The 21,875-nt window shown below is 34.5% G+C and overlaps 1 protein-coding gene across 2 annotated transcripts in view; it reads left to right on the top strand.

Annotated features, from left to right (window-relative positions):
- LOC144978596 (one cut domain family member 2-like) overlaps positions 1-10,371 on the top strand; it is a 46,400-nt gene extending 36,029 nt beyond the window's left edge. For both annotated transcript variants that reach the window (XM_078924874.1, XM_078924873.1), the window contains 3 exons: positions 1,206-1,307; positions 5,952-6,020; positions 8,825-10,371. In XM_078924874.1, coding sequence (XP_078781000.1) covers positions 1,206-1,307; positions 5,952-6,020; positions 8,825-9,114 — 461 coding nt within the window. In that variant the 3' untranslated portion in view covers positions 9,115-10,371. The remainder of the gene's footprint in view (positions 1-1,205; positions 1,308-5,951; positions 6,021-8,824) is intronic.
- Positions 10,372-21,875: the final 11,504 nt, after the last annotated feature.

Here is a 21,875-nt window from a genome sequence, read left to right as displayed (position 1 = left end):
TTGCTTGATAGAGACGATAATATAGTCCATCACCTTAAAGCGTAATATATCCAGATGGACAAGATGTCAATGAGGGATTTTTAAAAATAAAAACGAGTTAACTTCCGTGCTCTAGAAAGTAATAAACAAAAATAAATATATCAGCTTCAAAAAAGAACAAAATACCCAACTTGGAACGTTTCAGGCTTAAAACGTTTCTTCAGCCAACAACCAAAAAAAAAAAAAAATACAATAAAGGCATCGATACATTACTAAATTCGAGATTGACGACAGGGAAATTTTGTAGGTCCTCTCTGTTGTAGAAAAATCAGTAGTGTATAATGTCTTTATTGTTTTTTGTTGTTTTACGGGTTTTAAAGCGTTTGAGCCCGAAACGTTGCGTGTTGGTTATTTTGTTCTGTTTAGATGCTGTTATATTCATGTTTGTTTATTACTTTCTACAGTCCACAGCTTCTAGCAACTGAGTATCAGTTTGTACTCTAGAAAAACAAGTATTTATAAATTTAGCCAGAAAACTCGTCCTTCAAATATCAATCGATTTAAATTACCCTCATCTCGGCAAAAGGCGGAGGTCCCGAGTTGGACAGACGACTAGTTATTCAATGTTAAGGAGCATCTAAATCACCTCAACGCAATGCTGTTGTTGTGAGGCGAAAGGTCATCGAATGATATAGCAGTAGGGGGAGAGGGGAAGGGGGTACTTGAGGTAGATATTTGCAACGGATAGGTACCTCGGCCACATTGAGTAAATTGAAGAAAAAAATAGTCTTTAAAGGACTTTTCGGTCTAAAAACCTCTGTGAAATAGTGACAAATACTCTATGTTTGTATCTAATGTAGGTTTTGTTTGATGAGACAGTCAGTCTTGCGGCGTTGAAGGGTATTTCTGATTTTATTATTTTTTAAAATTTATTTTAACAATTTTATTTTTATGGTTCTGATTATTTTCTTCTTTTGCTTACGAATATTTACGACTTGCATAATCTGTCTTCACTTGTATCCACAGCCGTCAAATGATTGAATGATCCTCAAGTCATTCTATCGACTTGCTAACCCCTTCATCTACTCACTTACCCCACTTTCAGATTATTTAACATACTTTCTAGAGACATCTAGAAAGAAAGAATTTGGAATCCATGTATGATTGTGCAGACGAGTAGTATATTGGTGTACCTCTTTTATCTCTCTCTTCCAAACCCATTATAGCGACCCGAAACACGTGTGTACAGCAGCAACAACAACAAGAGGCGAACAAGCCCTGCCCTCCTCCCTCCCTGCTGGCCTTCGCCTCCTGCCCAACCGACACAAGTAAGGACTTCAAAAACTTCTAACTCTGACGTACACCGTCAAAATACACGATTTCATTTGTTAGTTACCGCTTCAAAACCATATTTATTATTATGTTGGATGAATTGATACTGAAAAGTGGGGAAAACCACAACAACAAAAAAACACCAAAAAAATAATAAATTTTAGACTTGGGTAAAGTTGACATGACTTATTAAGAAGAGTGAATATTGTATTCTATGGCGCGAAGACTCAAACATTCGTTTTGAAAATCATTTCAACTTGAAATGCATCGAGCATCATCTTTACCCGGCATAATAATAGTTTAGGGGGGTGGGTCTCTTTTGGTTTGTCTGTTGGTGGTTGTTTTTGTTTTGTTTTTTTTTTTTTGTTTTTGTTTTGTTTTCCCTCAAATACAGCTGAACACAAATGTAAAGAACCAATTCAGGCAGAAAAAATGGTCTTTATATATCAAGAGTTCTTTATATAAGATTTCAGAAGAAATAATTCGGTGGGATCAGGGGACACAGGCTATTCGTTATTTCCACTAATTCATGTTAAACGTTTGAGTTATAAATTTGTTCCTCTGTATCAGTCGATTAATCGACAATTCTGTCTCAAAGTCTCAAACCTTCAAAATTACATTCATCGAAGTCTCATATTTAGGAGCGTATTATATCTTTTGTATTTTTCCTTCCTCCGTCCGTCCGTCTGTTCTCCCCCCCCCTCTCTCTCTCTCTCTCTCTCTCTCTCTCTCTCTCTCTCTCTCTTCTTTCTTTCTCTCTCTCTCTCTCTCTCTCTCTCTCTCTCTCTCTCTCTCTCTCTCTCTCTCTCTCTCTCTCTCTCTCTCTCTCTCTTTCTCTTTCGTCTTGCAATCATATCATTTCCTAGACTCCAGCACAACGAATTCCATGTCCCCGTTTTATACAATTATGTAAGTATTCTTGTTCGTCGTTCTCTCTCTTCTCTGGTTCTCCTGGATTTTTGTTTTATCGCCTACTTGTCTTTACATCGTATTAGTTTCATGCTCTTGTCCCGGGTTGCACGAAACATAAAGAAGTACTAATTTTTCTGCTACTACCAGTACTACAACTACCGCAACAAGAACAACTACTGCTGCTACTACTATACTACTACTACTACTACTACTACTACTACTACTACTACTACTACTACTACTACTACTACTAAACTACTACTACTACTACTACTACTACTACTACTACTACTACTACTACTACTACTGCTACTACTACTACTGCTACTACTACTACTACTAAACTACTACTACTACTACTACTACTACTACTGCTGCTACTGCACATTATTATCATTATTATTATTATTATTATTATAATTATTATTATTATTATTATTATTATTATTATTATTATTATTATTATTATTATTATTATTATTATTATTATTATTATTATTATTATCATTATTATTATTATTATTGTTATGCTGGAGCCAGATCGTTGGGTTAGTCACGTGACATAAATGTAAATTTTGGACCGAGTCATTCCCATGAATGGATGGAATGAGAGAGAGAAAGTTGAAAACCGACGACGCCCAGCCAGCAAACCCATTGTTAACAACTGAGCACTCGAATCGTTTCTCATTGTCCCAATTTATTCCCACCGTCACGAGTTGTGACGACTGACATTGTAATTACGGGCGTCATAATACACTGTTGTTTCCAATGTATCACGGTGTGACTGAAATGCGTATAATAGTATAATATTTAATTTAGCATAAATGTTGATGTTTAATAATGTTTCTTAAAAAATATTGAATCCACCATGTCTGAGACCCGGTTATATTTGCCAATAAACAGAGCGAGACAGGAGGAGTAACAAATTTTGCCTTAAAGTAAAAAAGCGTCTTCATATACTCTAGCCATAAAATTAACTCAATGAATCGAATGAAACGACCTTCGTCTTGCGCTCACCCCCCCCCCCCCCCCCCTCCCCTCAACCCAAAAAAAAAAAAACAAGAGTAAATTGGTCAAAACAAATTATTTTAATCCATCAATTATGGTGCATAAGTTTCCAGTCTTAAATTTCAAAATGAAAGGAAGCATTTCGTCAGTTTATGTAAGATTAGTATTGGTACCGTATGAGTAGGTGATTTTCAAAACTCCCTAAGTTGCATTTTCATTATTCAGAGAAAACTACAATTTTTGGTCATTTATTTAGTGAATTTAAAGAGGAAAATACTTGTTTTGTTTGCATCAAAGAACAAAACCCTGATTGTTTTGAAATGTATTATTTTCTCTGGTGACTAAGAGGTCCAAAAATTGCCTGAGAGTAGTGACTTTTAAAAAAAAAAAATCTGAGTGTGACTTCGCTGGTTTCGAAAGTCAAGTACTGTAGATTTGAACTTATGTTCGGGTCTTAGTAAGATTGGCAGTATACATGAGATTTGAGTTGAGTGGTCGTGTGGTTGGTCGGGCAGCTGTTTAGTTGTTGTAGTTGGGTGGTCTGGTTGGTCTGATGTTCCTCCGCTTTATATGGCTTATTTAAAGTTGAAGTTGAATTGGTAAAATGTATGGTTGGTTTTGGTGTGATTGGAATGGTTCGTGCAGATGGATGGTTGTGTGGTTTGTTATTAATGTGGTTGAGTAGCTGTGCAGTTGAGTTGCTCAGTGGTTGGTGATGCGATGATTAATGTCGTTGATGTTGTCAGATTTGTTGGATTGATTGAGTGTTTGGCATGGTTGACGTTGTTAAGTAGTTGTAGTGATTGTCATCATCACGTAGATGGTTGTATGGTCGGCGTGGTCTGGTAGCTCTATTTATGATTTGGGTGGTTGATGTATTTGGTTTGGTTGAGTGGTGTGGTAAGTGGGGTAGGTTGGTTGTATGGTTTTTGAAGCCAGATGGTTGATAATTTTCTTTATCAGGATCAATAAAGTATATCTTATCTCATGTGGTTGGGTGTTTATTAGAAAATATAAGATTAAGTGATTGAGCTTGAGCTTTTTTATTTACATAGCGCAATATCCACTAAACATGCTCAAATCGCTTTTCAAAGGGTCCCAGAACAAGAGCAATACGTAGCATGAAGAACGAGATTTACACATTTTTCAACATAGACATTGTTAATAGCCAGGTACTCATTGTACGCCTGAGTGCGGTGAGGGACTGTTAGTAAAGAGCCTTTTTAAGAACTCAGCTATGCGCCCAGCGTGGCTCAACCCCAGGACCTTCCGACCCGAAAGCAAGTGTCATAGCACAAGTCCACATAGTCGATTGGAAAAGTGAAGGACTAAGAGACTTATGGTTACAATCTCTGATGCTACAAACTCTATATGTGTTTATCATATTTGTTTTTTTTAAATTTTCTCATTTACACGCGCTCAAGAATATTCTAATTATTTTAAAATGTTGTTTTGACATCTGATTCAGTTAAACGCTAGTCATTTCTAGACTTTCTAGACGGCAAAATGATAACTCACCTCAGCATTTTCGCTGTCCCTTTATTCAGTTAAACTGCTTGATCGATATTTATTATTTCATTTGTTACCTATGGATAATTATCTTTTCATTCAGTTGTTTTTTTTTCTTCCTTTTTTTATTTCTTACTCTTCAGCACTGCTGTGATTGTCCATCTTGTAGTGTATATAAGAATCAATTTATGAAATGTAGTACGCAAGTCCTATAGGTGTGTTTCATACTGACAGTAATATCGATTTTCTGTCAGTAAAAGGCTCTGCAGCATTAAAAAAAACACCAAGAAGTTAGTGGAATTATTTCATGTATTCTGATGCTCAGAGCAAACCTTGTTTTTGTTTTTTGTAACATTCGACTCAAAAAAGACATGAATCAAAGAAAAAGTCTAGTTTCAATAAGGTCCTTAGTTGGATAATGACACATTGGGTGGTAAGCAATTCAAATAATCAAAGAAATAATCTCGTTCCAATGTTTTATATGTTAGATAATGACAATTGACCCAACATTGGAGAGACTGGCACCAAAATAATAGCAAGAATATCTTCTCAACGAGACGGAAAATTTGTGGACAAAACACTTTTTCACACTTTTTTTCGACTTTTTAAAGAGATATTCCTCCTTTTCTTTTGGTCTTTGATACTCAGATTTTAAAGATTTCAACTATTCAACCCAGAGAAACAAATGGAAACTAAACCTCCCATAGATTTTCCAAATACTACGGCGTCTCTTTGTTTCTGAACACTACAAAAGTGACCCTTTGTCACAGCCTAAATTTGTATTGCCATCAGCTCATTATATTACAATATATTATGTTCTATTGCTACGATTTCATGCTTGTCTCTTTTTAATATATATCTGTCTGCTGTCTTTATATGGTGAAAATGTGTGTCTCTGTATTATGTTTATTTACAAAAGTTAACCCGTTAACGGTGAGAGAGTGAGTTTCTTTCAAATTACAAATTTCCCTGCAAATTAAATTTTTTTTTTTTACCATACCAAGAGAGCACTAACAGTGATATGACGCTAGATGACGCTAGAATCACATCACCGTTACTGCTATCTTTGGGAAAACTGTAATCTATTTATGACGACAGATTACAGTGAAAAAAAAGACTCACCTATAAATGGTTGATGCACCACAATAGCCACTACCATCACCTCTGTTGATCTTTTCCGTTCTTTTCTCCTTCCATCTCCTCTGATACAGGTTCGGCGTTCAAAACCTCTCCACCATCCGGAAAACCAGGGTACGTCCAACAGGGTTATATCACCGAAGGTGAGTCACCCAACTCCCCTTTTCCATCCTCCTCCACACACCCCACCTCCTCCTCCCATTTTCTTCCATGTTTGATGGTTTTTGTGTCCATATTATGATGCACCACTTGGTTCGTACCTTCCACTTCGGCGGACATTTGTAAATATACATTTATGTTTGGATACTTTTGCTGGCATTGGGTTTTTATTTATTTCTCTTTTTTAAAAATTTGTTTTGGGTGGTTACTATTGCGGGGATGGATTGTGTGTTATTCAATTTGTCATAAGATTAGGTCCTGATAGGATGTTATGGTGTTAGGTTAATAGTGTTCAATTTGTCATAAGATTAGGCCGGCTAGTACTCATTCAATTTCTTTTATTATTATTATTATTATTATCATCATCATCGTCATCATCTTCATTACTATTATTATTTGTTCAAAAGGGAAATACTATTTTAAGATTTTATCTCTCTTTTTAAATGTTAACCACAATAGTGGGACAACTTCTTTCTGGTGGATTAGCTGGTTGGATATTTGGAGCAATATGCTTTGCTCGTGGAGTGCCTTTTGCCTTGCAATGGCAAAGTGATTCTATTTCTTTTCATTTGGTTAAATTTGGTTACATCTGGCCTCTGGTGTCCAACAAACATGTCGAGATCACCAATTCAGCAGCCATTTCATAGAACTAGAAAAGACCATCCCTAGCTTAACGTGTTATGTTGGGATTGTTTGGATAGGAGAATTGTGAAAAAGTTGAGATTTATGAGGGAATTTAAATAAATGATTAGGTGCATCATCAAGCCAGGTATCTTTGGTGTCATTTCTTATCATTCTGGCTTTGTTCAGTATGGCTATGATGTGCTATATGTATGTTTGTGTCTGTGCGTGTGTGTGTTTGTTGACATGTTTCCACCACTGTCACCGCTTAAATGTCATCACATGTCATCACATCGGTCTTGCACCCTTCGAACAAACCATCCCTATGAAACAACCTGTCCTATTCCTTCATAATGATAGGCACTTTGTTTATCATCAAATTTCTTCTTTTTTTTTTTTTTTTCTTTTTTTTTTGTGGAATGTATGTAGCAATGTTTAAGTTCTGTATCGGGGGGTCAACTTTTGAGATTGATTTTAAAATGTTCACTAAAATTGTAAAGTTTAGTCTACAATAGGACTATGTGACCGAGCCGTTAAAACAGGTGACAATGAAAAATGCCATTGTCTGTAATGAGATTTGAATCTGGACCTCCTGATCCAGAAACGAAGATTGTCCAGAGCTGCCAACCTCCGTTTTTCCCCGATTTCACGAGGGTTTCTTGGATTAGATTCCTTGATAATCTCAAGATTGATACTTGAAATCATTTATGTGTTGACATTCCCATTTCTCATAGATATGTAAAATGAGGGTCAGTTGTCTGGGGTTATTTTTCAGTCCTGAAAATAAATCCTAATTTATGAATAGTCAATCCATTCTTTACCATCATTGTGGATCGGCAGCTCTGGATTTACCATGACCTTGTTGTCTTTTGTTTGATGTATGCTTGGGCAAAAAGTGGGAGGGTTTGTAAGATTTATATATTGAACGCTTTTTGCCTGTAATTTTTTTAAAATAAAAAGATGCACTGTAACTAGCGAAATTTGCATTAACAGACTAATGAAATAAATTAAAACAAACAGTCAATTAACCAATCAGTCAATAATTCAACCAATAATTATGATTCTATTGATTTTCTATGGAAGAGAGTGAAGTAACAATGGCTGGTAAATGCTTTCAGACATTTTCATTTTAAAAAATATATCAATTAACTATTTATGTGTGAATTCCGACAATGAGAAACAGTGGCTCAAATAGGATCTCTTAAGGGTGACCTTGAACACCCGAAAACTAGTGACTCCAAAATCTTATGGGATTTAAAGTCAAATTTAGGCTTCTTTGGCTTTTCCTCTTCGATTCAGAATTTTAACCAACTTATTAAAGGTGAAAAAAAAAAAAGTATTAGTTTGAAAATTTATGGGTTCGGGATCAACTTCACCCTTTCTGTAGTCCTTCAGAGCTGTTAGGCTCTTGGAACCAGAGTTTATCCCAGTTTCTATAGTGTGAAATGGACACTAGCAATTGCTTGCTATACTTTGGATAGGACGTTTTATTGCAAAGTACCTTCAGCTGGATCTAATATACCCAGCTACCCAATCATTGCTTGATGAATAGGGGGGGGTCTGAGAAATTCTCGACTGGACCCGGCGGGATCTACCACCATCCCTTTTCATGTGAGGCGAGTGCTCTACCATCTGAGCTCTCCAAATTTATCCTTGCTATATCTATTCTAAAGTTATTTGAAAATGTCTATTGCTTTTTAAAAGGTTCAAATCTTGTATTTTGAGGTGATACTGAGGATGAAATTTGAAATTTAAGTCTCGTCAAAAATATGTAAAGATTCGTTTGAAAATGGAAAGGCTTCGGATTGAAACAGTACAGAGAATGGACGTTTCAGGCACCAACCCTTTGTCCGCTAACAAAGGAACATTGAAAACATATAAAACAAAATTTACCGAGAATTTAGCGTCTGTATTCTCAGGTAGTTGAAGTATGAATGAAACATAAGTGTGGCATTTGTACCCGAAATGTTCATTGTCTGTAAATGTCCATTGTCTGTACTGTTCCCATCCAGAGTCTTTCCATTTTCACCTTTTTGTCATTATTTTTATGGTCGCCCCCACCCCTCTCTAAAGATTTATTTGTAGGCTATGGTTTAGTCTTTTATAAACATAGGAATTTGAAATGTTCATCTTTATCCATCTTTCCATTTCTTTCTCCATCTTCCAGCTTGTAAAAGAAAAGAATTGGACATGGACAAATCTCCAGAAGAGAACCGACCCCCAAAGAAGCCACGCCTGGTCTTCACTGACATTCAGAGGCGGACACTTCATGCTATTTTCAAGGAAACCAAACGGCCCAGCAAAGAAATGCAGGCCACCATTGCACAGCAGCTCGGCCTGGAGGTTACGACAGTGGCCAATTTTTTTATGAACGCACGGAGAAGATCGTTGGATAAATGGCAAGATGACAATGGGAACAGCAATCGTGAGACAGTGGCCGGATGTAACAAGAGCTAACGCTTAATGTAAAACAATTCATCATACAGAAATGATAACGAAACAAACAAACAACATAAACTGACTTAAATATTTGTAAATGTCACAGTACAGCTGACAAGATAGAAGAATGTGTGTATTTTAAAAAAAAACAACTAGATTTTATAATTTCATCGAAAACATATCACTTCGCTCCTCCTAACAGTCAATTGTCGTGATAAGAAGTGCCGTGTGCAAAACACATCAATATTGATGATGAGAAGTGCAGTGTGCAAAAGCTAAATATCCTTTTGTGCAGTTTTTGCCATTTCTATTTATTCTTAACTACATAAAGACGACAATGACGACTACTTCCTTCTTACTTGTTTTAAAGTAAACAAAATTAAAGTAACTCCTAAAAACAAGACAAGGGAAGTTATTTGAAAGTGAAGGAGGGGAAGTAAGTGAAGACAGTGACTGCAGATGATATGAAGGCTTGCCATAAGGAGGCGAACGAGTCAATTGAATGTCTCGTACTCTTGTTGTTCTGGTCATTCCAATGGATATCTTCATCTTCATCAAGTGTGCACAGTGTGTCTGTGCCTGCTTTACCATGTGTGTCCTAGCTGTAGTGTGTGTGTCTGTTATAAATGGTGATACAAGATTCTTAATATAAAAAGGTTTGCAATATCTACAATGATGAATTTTCATCAATGGTTGATGAGGGATTGGTTAGAGTGATAATATTTTTGATAACGATGACAATTCTAAATTTCCTAGACGGAAATCTGTGTGCTGCACAATCACTTATAACATTTAATACACACCTTGTGGTCGTTATCATTATCATTAGCATTGTTGTCGTTGTCGTCATTCTTGTTATCATTGATTAACATGGAATGAATAATTCAGTAAGATATGTCATCATCATCTCTGTCATCATCATCTCCGTCACTATCCCTGAAATCATCATTATCATAATTAGAGCATTGTCTCAATCATTTTCTCATCTGTTGTCATTTAAAATTTGTTATTATTTTATATGTGACGACGACAACATGGTAACATCATTGGATGGTCTGAGTTTTCTCTCTATGCATTTCATGTGTCCATTGAACAGCCATCCATGGAATATGTTGTATTTTTGATGTATGTGTCTGTCTCTCCACCACAGGGTTGGAACCTCTAGTCCACTAGTCCCCGCCTTAGACCATCCAGTCGTTGTCCTTGTATAGCAACTACAGCGAAGTGTTGGTCATAGGCAGTGCTCGCTGATATTGATACAATATCACCTACCCATACCTACATAATATCGGCATATTGGTTTACATATCATATAGGTCATTCAAACTTATCGTTCCATCATTATCATGTTCTTAGAAACACATCCATCCTAATGTTATTTATCATATCATAATGTATCACTTTATACCATTTTGTCAAACCATAATCTAACATATCACATTATTGTATATAACATATCATTTAAGGCATATTTTACGGTACCACCATCGTCTCATTCCATCATTTAATTTATGGAGGATAAGCAACATCACAGTATTAAATAGAGTTTTGTTTTGTTTTTGAAAAGTGTATCCAATAGGATTTTTTAGGGGATTGTTATCATGTATCACTTCTATAATGATAATAATGTCGAGATTATTTTTTTTCCCTATGAGTCAATTTTTCTGTTTGAAGTGTTGAGAATGAATCACCTTATAAGAGCAAGGTGACTTAAACCAGGTCATGCAGTGTGGATCAGGCGACACAAAGCCACCACTTTCATGTTGCCTCGCTCGATGACCTTGACTTCTAATATTGAAAACCATGAATTCTGTCTCTATCTGGATAAATTAAAATTAGACAAAAGATGACTGCCATTTTCATGATGAATTTGATGTGAAAGTGTCAAGCGTAAGGGAAACGGTCCCCAATTCCTCTTACCTTTAGAAATAGAACAATAGAAATCATAGTAGCTAATTTTTGAAAAGTCAACCAACGTGAAGATTTTGGATTTGATTCGTGTGGATTTTATTCATGGAGATGGAACATTTTTCAGGTAGCTAGACTGGACTGGATTCTATCTGTGTGAGATGCTGGAGGATGCCAGGAACATTTCAGTCATGATGGGAATGAAATAGAATGCTGGTGTCATTCGGAATCTTTTAAAGCTCTTGAATCTGTGCGGAGATTTTTCATTATTATTATTGTTTATTTCAATGTCTGTACAGGAGATCAAAGCTGCAATCGGTAAATAGGTGTTCACTTTCTGTCTCATTCAATTTTCGTTTTATATTGATTTTTATGTGATTTTATTTTTTAACTATATTTTGACGATCTAATGCAATTCGTCCAGAATTTTATTTTTTTTTCCAATTTTGGAAACCACCTGAGATTAATCTTGGATTGATCTGAAATATTTTAATTTCCTTTTCATGGATTTTTGGGTTTATTATTTTCTTGTTGCCACCAGGTGAATTCATGAAGTATTTATTTATTTATATATTATTTTATTTCATTTTAATTTTTTTTTGGAGGGGGGGGGGGGGGGGAGCAGAATTTCCCACATTCCTTAAAAGTTGTTGTTGTAGACAATGTTAATTTTCAGACCAATATTAGTTTTGTAAAACAGTTTTCTCTTAGATTGAATTCAAATCCAGTGTGGTGTCAATAGTATTTGACATTTTTATATTTAGTGGCAGTGATATTTTTATATAAATTTATTTATTTATATATATATATATATATATATATATATATATATATATATATATATATATATATATATATCGACATAGATATATTATTGAAATGTATGATAGCTTGTGTTAATGGACTTTCCTTCAATTTTTATTTCTGAGACATGTTCTTTGGATTCTGTTTCGCTAACTTTTGTGAGGCTTTAAAATTCCTGGGCCAGTGTGTTTCTGTAAATCCACAGGGCTCGGTTAGGATTTAGTCCTTGCTCAAACCATTTACCAAAAGACTAGGCAGATACAAAGTCTGTCTTTATGATTTTACTGTTTTCTTTATCACACAAGTCTGGAGTCAACGAATCTCATCTGCTTTAAGTAGGAATAAAATTGACTTTAGATAATGTTATTTTTATATCTAAACAAATATCAATATTTTTCTCATGATTGCTTGTCAAAAGGTTCTGAGGATTGGTTGTGTGTTTGGGGAAAGATCTAAGGAATTACTGATAATTTCAGTTGTGGGTAATGACAAAATTCCCACATTTAAGCGGCATGAAGAATTTGTGAAATCTGATCAACTTTTTGTTGTGCCAAGAAAGGCCAAAATTTTTATTCATTCTCATTATTCCCTTCTTTAAAAAAAAAAAAAAATTCTTTTTACTTTATACAAATATCTTTACATTCCAACCAATAACTCCGAGTAAATATCTTTTAACTGTTCCTTTAACTTTTATGTATGTATTTATTTTAATTCGTTTCGTTTTACTAAAGCTATGATGGCATAAGGCATTTTATGCCTTTGGGTTTAAATCTCTTATTGATATTATTTTTGTTGTTATTTACTAATGCATATTTCGTTTTGTAATGCCAAGGGTTACTTCTGCCAATTTTTCTTTTTTTTTTTTTCAATTTAAATTATTACATGACAAGTTCTATCTTACATGGACTCTATTCCAATTCAATTCCTCCATCTTATATTCTCAAACATTAGACTTACATACTAGTTTTATTTTATACATTACTAGCTAGGCTGCCAAAATTGAAATTGTGTCTCCCCAGCCGCCTTAAGATAACTTAATAATCTGTATTGAAAAGGCATATACCTCTGAAATGTGTTTCAATGAGACACACGATCTGAAGGTTTGTTTTTGTTTTGTTGCTCAATTTTCTGTTTTCTATTTATTTATTTATTTATTTATAATTTTATGTGATAAACCATTTATAGACAAGTGTAATATCGTGTTGGTTTCTAAGCAAAGGGAGGAAATTCGCAAACAAGGGTGTCAGTGTTCGACGAGTAACGAATTGATTGGTGTTAAATTTGGATTTAACGTTAGAAGAAAATATATTATTTTGTGCTTTGTTAATTTTAGTCACATTGAGGATTGTTTGTAGTTGGTTATTATTTTACACAGGATATACGGATATACGAGTGTATTATTTCAAACCCTCTGTGTTATTTTTGCGCACTAAGTTTGTTATTTGTACTTGTGAGTCATTGCTGATAATCTACACATTTAAATTTCTCGAAACACACTGATGGACGATACTCTAGAAATGGTAGAATAGTCATCATTCTTCTTCTTTTTATGCCTCCTCCCCCCCTCCTCCTCCTCCTCCTCTTCTTCTTCTTCTTCTTCTTCTTCTTCTTCTTCTTCTTCTTCTTCTTCTTCTTCTTCTTCTTCTTCTTCTTCTTCTTCTTCTCCTTCTCCTTCTCCTCCTCCTCCTCCTCCTCCTCCTCCTCCTGCTCCTCCACCTCTTCTTCTTGGCAGTAAAGTAGATGTTCCTTCAGACGACAAACGCCATGCAATGTATTTTTCGACCACCCATTTGCATGGACTGACTGCAATCGTTTATTTATATATACATCATCAGTGTGTTCCCAAAAAAATAATCATAAATAAGTATAATGAAATAATGAAATGTGTAGTCAACATCAATTCTAACCACTACACGTTAGAGCATCAACTATCAATCATAAAGATATCCGTCCTGAAGTCGAGCTTTTAACATGTCAATCCATCACAAGTCACTTGTCTACAACCACAGCTACCACCAGTTGTATCATAAAGTATTAGAATGGATTGTTTTTATTTCAATGTTATTCATTTACGTGTCATCAATTTCAAAAATCCCCTCCGTCCCTTCCCAACTTCCATTTTCCTTTGTTCCTGACAACCCCTCCCCCCAACATTCCACCTTCTCCTCCACTCCCTTCCCATAGCTCAACAACCCCAACTCCTGGATCTGTGCAATATATTTTTTGAAACATTCTTGGTCCTCTCTATTTATCAATTTCCTAATTTTTATCGGACTGCGACTGTGGTAATTTTAATATTCATAATCAACCTTCTACTCGTATTTTATTGTTGCTGTGTATTATTATTATTATTATTATTATTATTATTATTATTATTATTATTATTATTAATTACATGTTGTGTAAGGTAGCAAGGGTATTTCACGTTGAGTTTGTGACACTTGCGTTCAAACAATCACAACAGCAAACAAACATAAATATGTAATGAGTGGTATAATTATTAAGAAAGTCTTTCACATATTTTCTTAGCTCGTTCTTACTAATGTATTGAATATCTTAAAGTTAAGAATTCTTAATTGTATTTTGATCAAGTAGTCAACTTCTCCACATAGGTGATTAGACTTACCTTATTTACCCCCCCCCCCCCCCCCCCCCCCCCCCCTTCAACCTTCCTTGTCCCAAATCAAATCCCTTAGACAATGTAGGTGTCTCAGAGAAAAAATGATTGAATGAAGTGTAAACGAAATACACACCAGCCCGTAACGAGAAAGGAATGATATCGAACATTTTTTAAAATTAATAAAAAAAAAAAATAGATTAGTATATTAATAAGAAATTAAAAAGAAATACTATTTTTAAAAAGTAGAGATATATTATCAGATAATAATATAAGAAATTAAAAATAGAAAATAAAACTAAAATGCCGCCATATTTGTTTTGTTTGTTTGTCTGTCTGATTGTTGTTGTTCATACTCAGACTCATTTTGTTATCGAATGTTGTTGAACAGCAGAGAGGTTTTCAATACATCAACAGTTCCGTGATAGTGATAGAGCATTATTTGTTTTAGTTAGCTGTTGTTTTGACCTCCCATCATCCATTGCTTCCCCCCAGCCCCTTTACCTATGCCCATTTCCGGTCATGTCTGATCACCACACACCATGACACAAGACTCGCCCAGGCGTGTCAGATCATAACTGCAGTTTTCTGAAATAAGGCATTAAAAAAAAAACAATTGGCTAGAAAACTTTTACTTCAATTATTGATGCTATGCGTTTAGGTAAAATACAACATCCACCAGCCGGATATAATAATGTACCAACACAAAATATTTTATGTAACCTTGTAAGGTGTATAGTCGGATTGATATAATTTAGTAAAAAGTAATCATCAAAATGGTGTCTAAACAACAAAGAGCTGAGTGACGTCTATCTCGTCCCGTCTATTGATCCATTATGATATATATATATATATATATATATATATATATATATATATATATATATATATATATATATATATATATATATATATATATATATATAGCTCAACCTGTCAACAAATCTCAAATCTAAGATTTTGGCAAAGACTTTCAAAGTTTTTTATAAGTTGCAAGTAATATTAATTCGCGATGTTTTCTCTAAGAACAAGTTTTCTCTAAGAACAAGTTTTCTCGCCAATTATTTTTTTAATGTGTTTGATCAGTTTACGTCAGTCAGATCAGCTCCAAGCTCCCCACTGCCAAATTTTCTTCCCACAATAATTTTTACAAAATCACTCTTGGATTATTTCTGTCTTAACTTCGTGTTAATATTGAGTTTTTAATTTCTTTGTTTTAATCACTGTTGATTTTAAAGGCAGTTGTCTCCTGACGGGGTTCTTATCGACCCACCCCAATCTCGTGAATTCCATCATTGAAAAATAGATAAAGAAATGATGGTCATTTTCAGTACTCGTCATTCCAACCACCTTAACATATAATTCCCACATTATTTGATGAAATAATAAAATTGTCGATTATGGTTACGATTCCTCCACTCGATAAAGTCATGACAAGTAATAGCTATGTGCCCAGCCCAGCTAAGCTAGCTCGCCTGCCAGACTCTTTTTCTTTCGAGTCGTTATTTGTTTTTTGTTGCTTTTTAAAATTATTATTATTACTCCCAATGTTAATAAGAAAATTCAGAATATAATATATTCTGAATATATAAATTATTTGTTCTAACCTCGTTTTTTTAATATATTCTCCTACAACATTTTTTCGTCCAGAGTTCCTGATGTGTGTGTGTGTTCTGGATTTTGTTTTATTCTTCAATCTGGGTGGGGTTCCTACCTCCCATAGCGGGCAGGGAGGTACTTGCTGTGTCTTCTATCCCCTCTTATCTGTTTTCCAATTTATTTCTGTCTTTGTCTTGGAATGAGATTGCTTGGTTTTGTCCTGACCTTGGTCGGAGTCCTTGACTGAGAGGGAAACAGTCGAATGTATAGTTAATGTTTTGGGAGATGATATTTTTTTCCTTGTAAATCATCTCTCTGTTATGCATTATATTATGTTTAGTTTACATATTATATTATAGGATTGGTAAACATTTGAGTGTATTCCTCTTAGTTGGGACCTGTGCTTGTGTCTGGATGAGACTTTTAGGTGATCTCAAACTAATACTTTGACGGTGTGATCTTGGAATCTACATCTGTTCCCTATTTGAACCAATTCCCCTTTGTCTTACCTTTTCTTTTGTGCTTAAATTGTAATTCTAGAACTTTTTACTATCCCATTTTCTTCCTTTTGACTGGCGCTGATATGACCTTAATGTGTTGCAAGCGCCGTAAAACCCTTAAAAACAAACAAACAAACAATATTCTTCAATGGTTTGAACGAATTATTTATAAACTGTGTTGTCTTTAATTTTCTATTTTTCTATTTAAATCATTCATGTTTATTTTTTTGAAACTCAGTGTCATACTCTGTGTAAAATTATTTCCCTTTGATTTACTTGTTGCTTTTGATCATTGGACATTCCTTGGTTGTTTGTTCCAAAGTTTCATTCTGTCTCATGTCGACCAGGTCAAGATATTTGCTCTCCGCACACCTCACTACCTGGTTGTTATTATCATTGTTTCAAATAAACAAGACTGTCTCAGATTGTACGTAACAACTTACAGCAATTCAATTGATTCAAAATTACAAGTACATGACCAACGCACAACTGAGTATATTATCGATATTCTTGATACTCCCCCCCCCTCCCCCGCCTATTTAAAGAAATACGTATGATATCCTTAAAATAATTTTTATTGTCTAATTCGTCTAGTTCGTGGTCAAAATGTTAAAGTAATTCAGATGTTAAGGTTATTTATTTTTTGGCATAAAGTCTCTTGGATAGGATCATGGCTTGTAGCAAGGAAGGGTTGTATGTGGTCTCAACCGGACTTTGTGCCCTTGGAAACTATTATGTTATTATATGCTTTCGATGTTGGAAGTAAACGATATTCAAATCGCCCTTCAGCGGGCCACAGAACGAACCAGCTCTACATTTATAATTTTACGCTTACCTATAGCATTCAAATCATTTTTATCCTCCTCATGCTCACGTTACTTTTCGACCATTTCTTGTCCTGTAGTAATATTGACACATCATCTTTGGGTTTTCTTTGGGCCTTAAAATAGGATTCTCTGCTAGGACTTAGACAGTCAGATGTTTGTGTCTAATGAACATGAAATCTGATCTCTGGAGTTTATGTAATGTTATATGAATATACAAACATAGTAACGCTTCCTTGTTTACTTGCCCGTGTCTATTTGGAGTAGTCTCTGACGACACACTGATAGATTTCGTGTGGTCAAGTTCTGTTCCGTCTCTTTGTCAAATTTGTTGGGGTCTTTTTTTTTTTTTTTTGTTGTCTTATTAATTTAGTTTCCAATAATCCGTTTGATTCCTCAATCCCTTTGCCATGAATCATATTTCCCTAAATTGTCGCAAGTATTAAGCCTAAAGCCAGACAGGCATGTGTACACGGACAAAAAGCTATTTTGGCCATCTTAGAGAACATGTAGAAAACTTGCCAGAGGTTCTCCGAGTTCTGCCACCGGAAATGATGTCACATTTCGTCAATTCTACTTGGGTCCGTTTTTAGTGTTATTTTTCATTAGATGTTAAATTTGCATTGTGTTGTATTTTAATAAATTTCTCACGTTTTTGCTCAAATTATTATCATTATTATTATTATTATTATTATTGTTATTATTATTATTATTATTATCATCATCGTCATTATTATTATTATTATTATTATTATTATTATTATGATTATTATTATTATTATCATCATTATAATTTTTATCGCCATCGACGTTATAATCATCGATCATCGATTCCAGTCATAATAATACTTACCATCGGTACGAAAACCGTGCCGTTACATTTTCTAGTCTGGTTCCAATCCCTCCATGCATCGATTACCGTATTGATAATCGATTATTACCTTACGACAGGTCTTTACGATACCACAGCTTGTGGTCATAGAACATTTGACATTGTATTCTATTTATTAAGTATTTTATTGGATGATATCTGTGGTGTGTATATATGAGTGTGTTATGATGAGGGAAAAGGATTGTGTGTGTGTGTGGGGGGGGGGGGGGGGGGGGGTATTAGTTTGGTATGTCCTTCTCGTTTTATGTTAATTTTCCCATCCAAAATGCGTATTGTTTAGTAGATAATCGGCAATTGTCCACTGATGTACTGTTTTATTCGGCTTGATAGCAAAGGACAGCAATAGAAACCTTAGATCGGTTGCGTGGTTGTATTTTTAGTAACATAATGTGTGGCATTTATTTATCTATTATTATTAATTTTTTTTTTATTTTCTTTTATTTTAAGGGGTCAACATATTTTCTTCAGTGCTACAGGTTTTTATCTGAACAAAAAAAGCATTGTGCGACTTTTGTTTATTTATTTATTTATTTATCATCCTATAACGTGACAATTTCAATTGCAGATTTTTAGAGCGCTACCGGTAGTAAAAACATATGTCGGAACAAATGGTCCAAACCACGACAAACCGTTAAAATACAAACCGTGACATCCAGGGCACTCTCACCGAGACAATCCTAGATGTACTGATACACGTGACATGCAGGCGATGTCTGTTTGCCACAAAAAAACCTTTGTTCAACCTATTGAATTGTGGTAGTCCCGTGTCCCGCTGGGTTAAAATTTGCTGTTGATTTGTTGGTCTCTTCTCATTTCCAAGTCGACCCAGATCGCCCTTAGCCATAGCAAAGTTTTATTTTGGTCATGCATTAGTCTCCACAAGTATCATTTTCTTGTGTTTCTAGATTTTGTTTTTGTTTTTAGTTTTTTTAATTGTATTTTTTGTTTGTTTATTGTTTGTTTTTGTGTCCGTCCATTTTGACGGGATCCTGTGCTAATGTCAGAATTTTTGGGCCAGATACTGGATAGATAGTAACTCAATGTCTCTACTCTTGTTTTTGTTTGAACAATTCCCGATTGTCTTACCTTTTTTAAGGGTGCTTCTCTCTCCTTAGCCCCCCCCCCCCCCCCCCCCCCCTTCCTTTCCGTTCCTTGCCCAGACGCGCATGTTGTTTCTTATTCTTATATAGATTGGTGGTCTGGATAGGTCCCTGTGTAGTCTTTTCTTCGTCCTGTCTAGGGGATTGGACTCCCATCAAAGGGTCTCAAACATTTCATTCGCTCATACTTGGAACTAAAGCAATGCACGTATTTCTCCAACACTCAGTCAATCCATCCATTCATCCATCCGCGGTAATTTTTTTGAAAGAAATGTTAAGTGTCATCATTATCATTATCATCATCACCACCATCATCATTGCAGGCAGCCTCATCACCTTGTGTTCTTTTCATTTCTTTCCTTCCTCTACTTTTATTAACAAACATTCGAATAAATAGTCTTGTGTGTTGTTTTGTGCATATTCACTGTGTGTGTGTGTATGTGTGTGTGTGTGTGTGGGAGAGAGAGAGAGAGAGAGAGAGAGAGAGAGAGAGAGAGAGAGAGAGAGAGAGAGAGAGAGAGAGAGAGAGAGAGAGATTCGAAAGCTAAGCTTTTATTATTATAATAATTCTCTGTGTTGCAATACGATGATATGGGTTAAACGTTACAGGGTAAGACACCACTTATTATTATTATTGTTATTATTATTGTTGTTGTTGTTATTATTATTATTATTATTATTATTATTATTATTATTATTATTATTATTATTATTATTATTATTATTATTATTATTATTATTATTATTATTACTTCTACTACTATTAACGTGTTTTTTTTTTAGTGTTTGACAAAATGTGTCCAGAATTTATTTCACTATTTTTTCCAGTCATGAGTTTGGTTTACACACAGAGTGTTGGGAAAACAAGTATTTTCCCCGCTTATGTTAAAGACATGCGACTGTTTGACTATAGAAACACTTTGTAAAATCTCTCGACTTCGGCCATCACTGTGTTTATTTATCTTTATTTATTTGTATATTTGTGGGTATGGAGAAACCGATAAGTCCTTCTGTGTCACCGAGGGCCAGGCCGCCACTTTATACTTAAATAGGAAGGTTTGAACCAACCGTCATGATATCACCTATACCTCTGTTTTCATTTATTCATTGATTACTTGATTTATTCATTTATTCAGTCAATCAATCATACATTTGTCTTTTCCATCCCTTCCCATATTCGTTCATGTCTCCCACTATCCATCCATCTATTCTACCATTTCACCATCCATCTGTCCATCAATCCCTCCATTCCTCACTCCCTCCCTCCATCCATCCATCCATCTATCAATCCCTCCCTCCATCAATCCATCCATTCACCAATCCCTTCCTCCCTCCTTCCATCAATCTATCCACCCATCCATCCATCAATCCCTCCCTCCATTAATCTATCCATCCTCTTCTTCCTTTTATCAATTCGTCCATCTATCTATCAATCCCTCACCCCCTCCTTCCATCCATCAATCCATCCCTCTCTCCCTCCTTTTATCAACCCAGCCATCCCTCCACCCACCTATCAACCCATCCATCCATCAACGATTCATCCATCCATCAATCCACTCATCCATCAATCTATCTATTCATTCATCCATCCACCCACCCATCAAGCTATCAATCTATCCATCCATCGATCCAACTATCTATCCATCCATCAATCCACCCACCCATCCATCAATCTATCCATCCATCCATCCATTCATCCATCCACCCACCTATCAATCTATCCATCCATCCAACCATACTGTTTGTACTTCTATCATCCATACAAATACCAATCTAGTTTTATGTGAACTCATAATAATATAAATACTATGTATCGCTACAATGATGAATATGTTCTTATTACATGTTATGCCAATTGTATTATTATTATTATTATTATTATTATTATTATTATTATTATTATTATTATTATTATTATTATTATTATTATTATTATTATTATTATTATTATTATTATTATTATTATTATTATTGACATTTCTATTACAATGTTCTCTTCATGTCTCCATTGAAACATGTTGATATACAACCACTTTTGCCATTGCTATTATCATTTTCCTTATCATTAGAATTGTTTTGTTATTTTTATTTTTTATCAATGTATATCTCTATCCATGGGGGAAAAGTGCAATATAATTTAACTTTCGATGTTATGTTTCATTTGATGTTCCTTTATTATTATTATTATTATTATTATTATTATTATTATTATTATTATTATTATTATTATTATTATTATTATTATTATTATTACTATTACTATTACTATTATTATTATTATTATTATTATTATTATTATTATTATTATTATTATTATTATTTCCGTTATAATTAATTTTGTTGTTTTCTGACCTCTTTTCTGTTTTCTTCTCAACAGTCAATCGTTATTTATACTAAATTCTACTGATTTTGTCAACAATTCTATACTGCCTATTCTTGTTTAACATCTTAGGTTTGATTGTTTTCGTTACTTCTTAAGATAACTTTTGTTGTTCTGTTTTTCTTATTTGTAACTAAAAGAAAAGCACTGTTAAG

The sequence above is a fragment of the Berghia stephanieae genome, chromosome 8, assembly GCF_034508935.2.
Source record: "Berghia stephanieae isolate SIO BIC M18660-M18661 chromosome 8, UCSD_Bste_1.3, whole genome shotgun sequence".
Classification (NCBI taxonomy): domain Eukaryota; kingdom Metazoa; phylum Mollusca; class Gastropoda; order Nudibranchia; family Aeolidiidae; genus Berghia; species Berghia stephanieae.
This window is presented reverse-complemented; position numbering and strand designations above follow the sequence as displayed.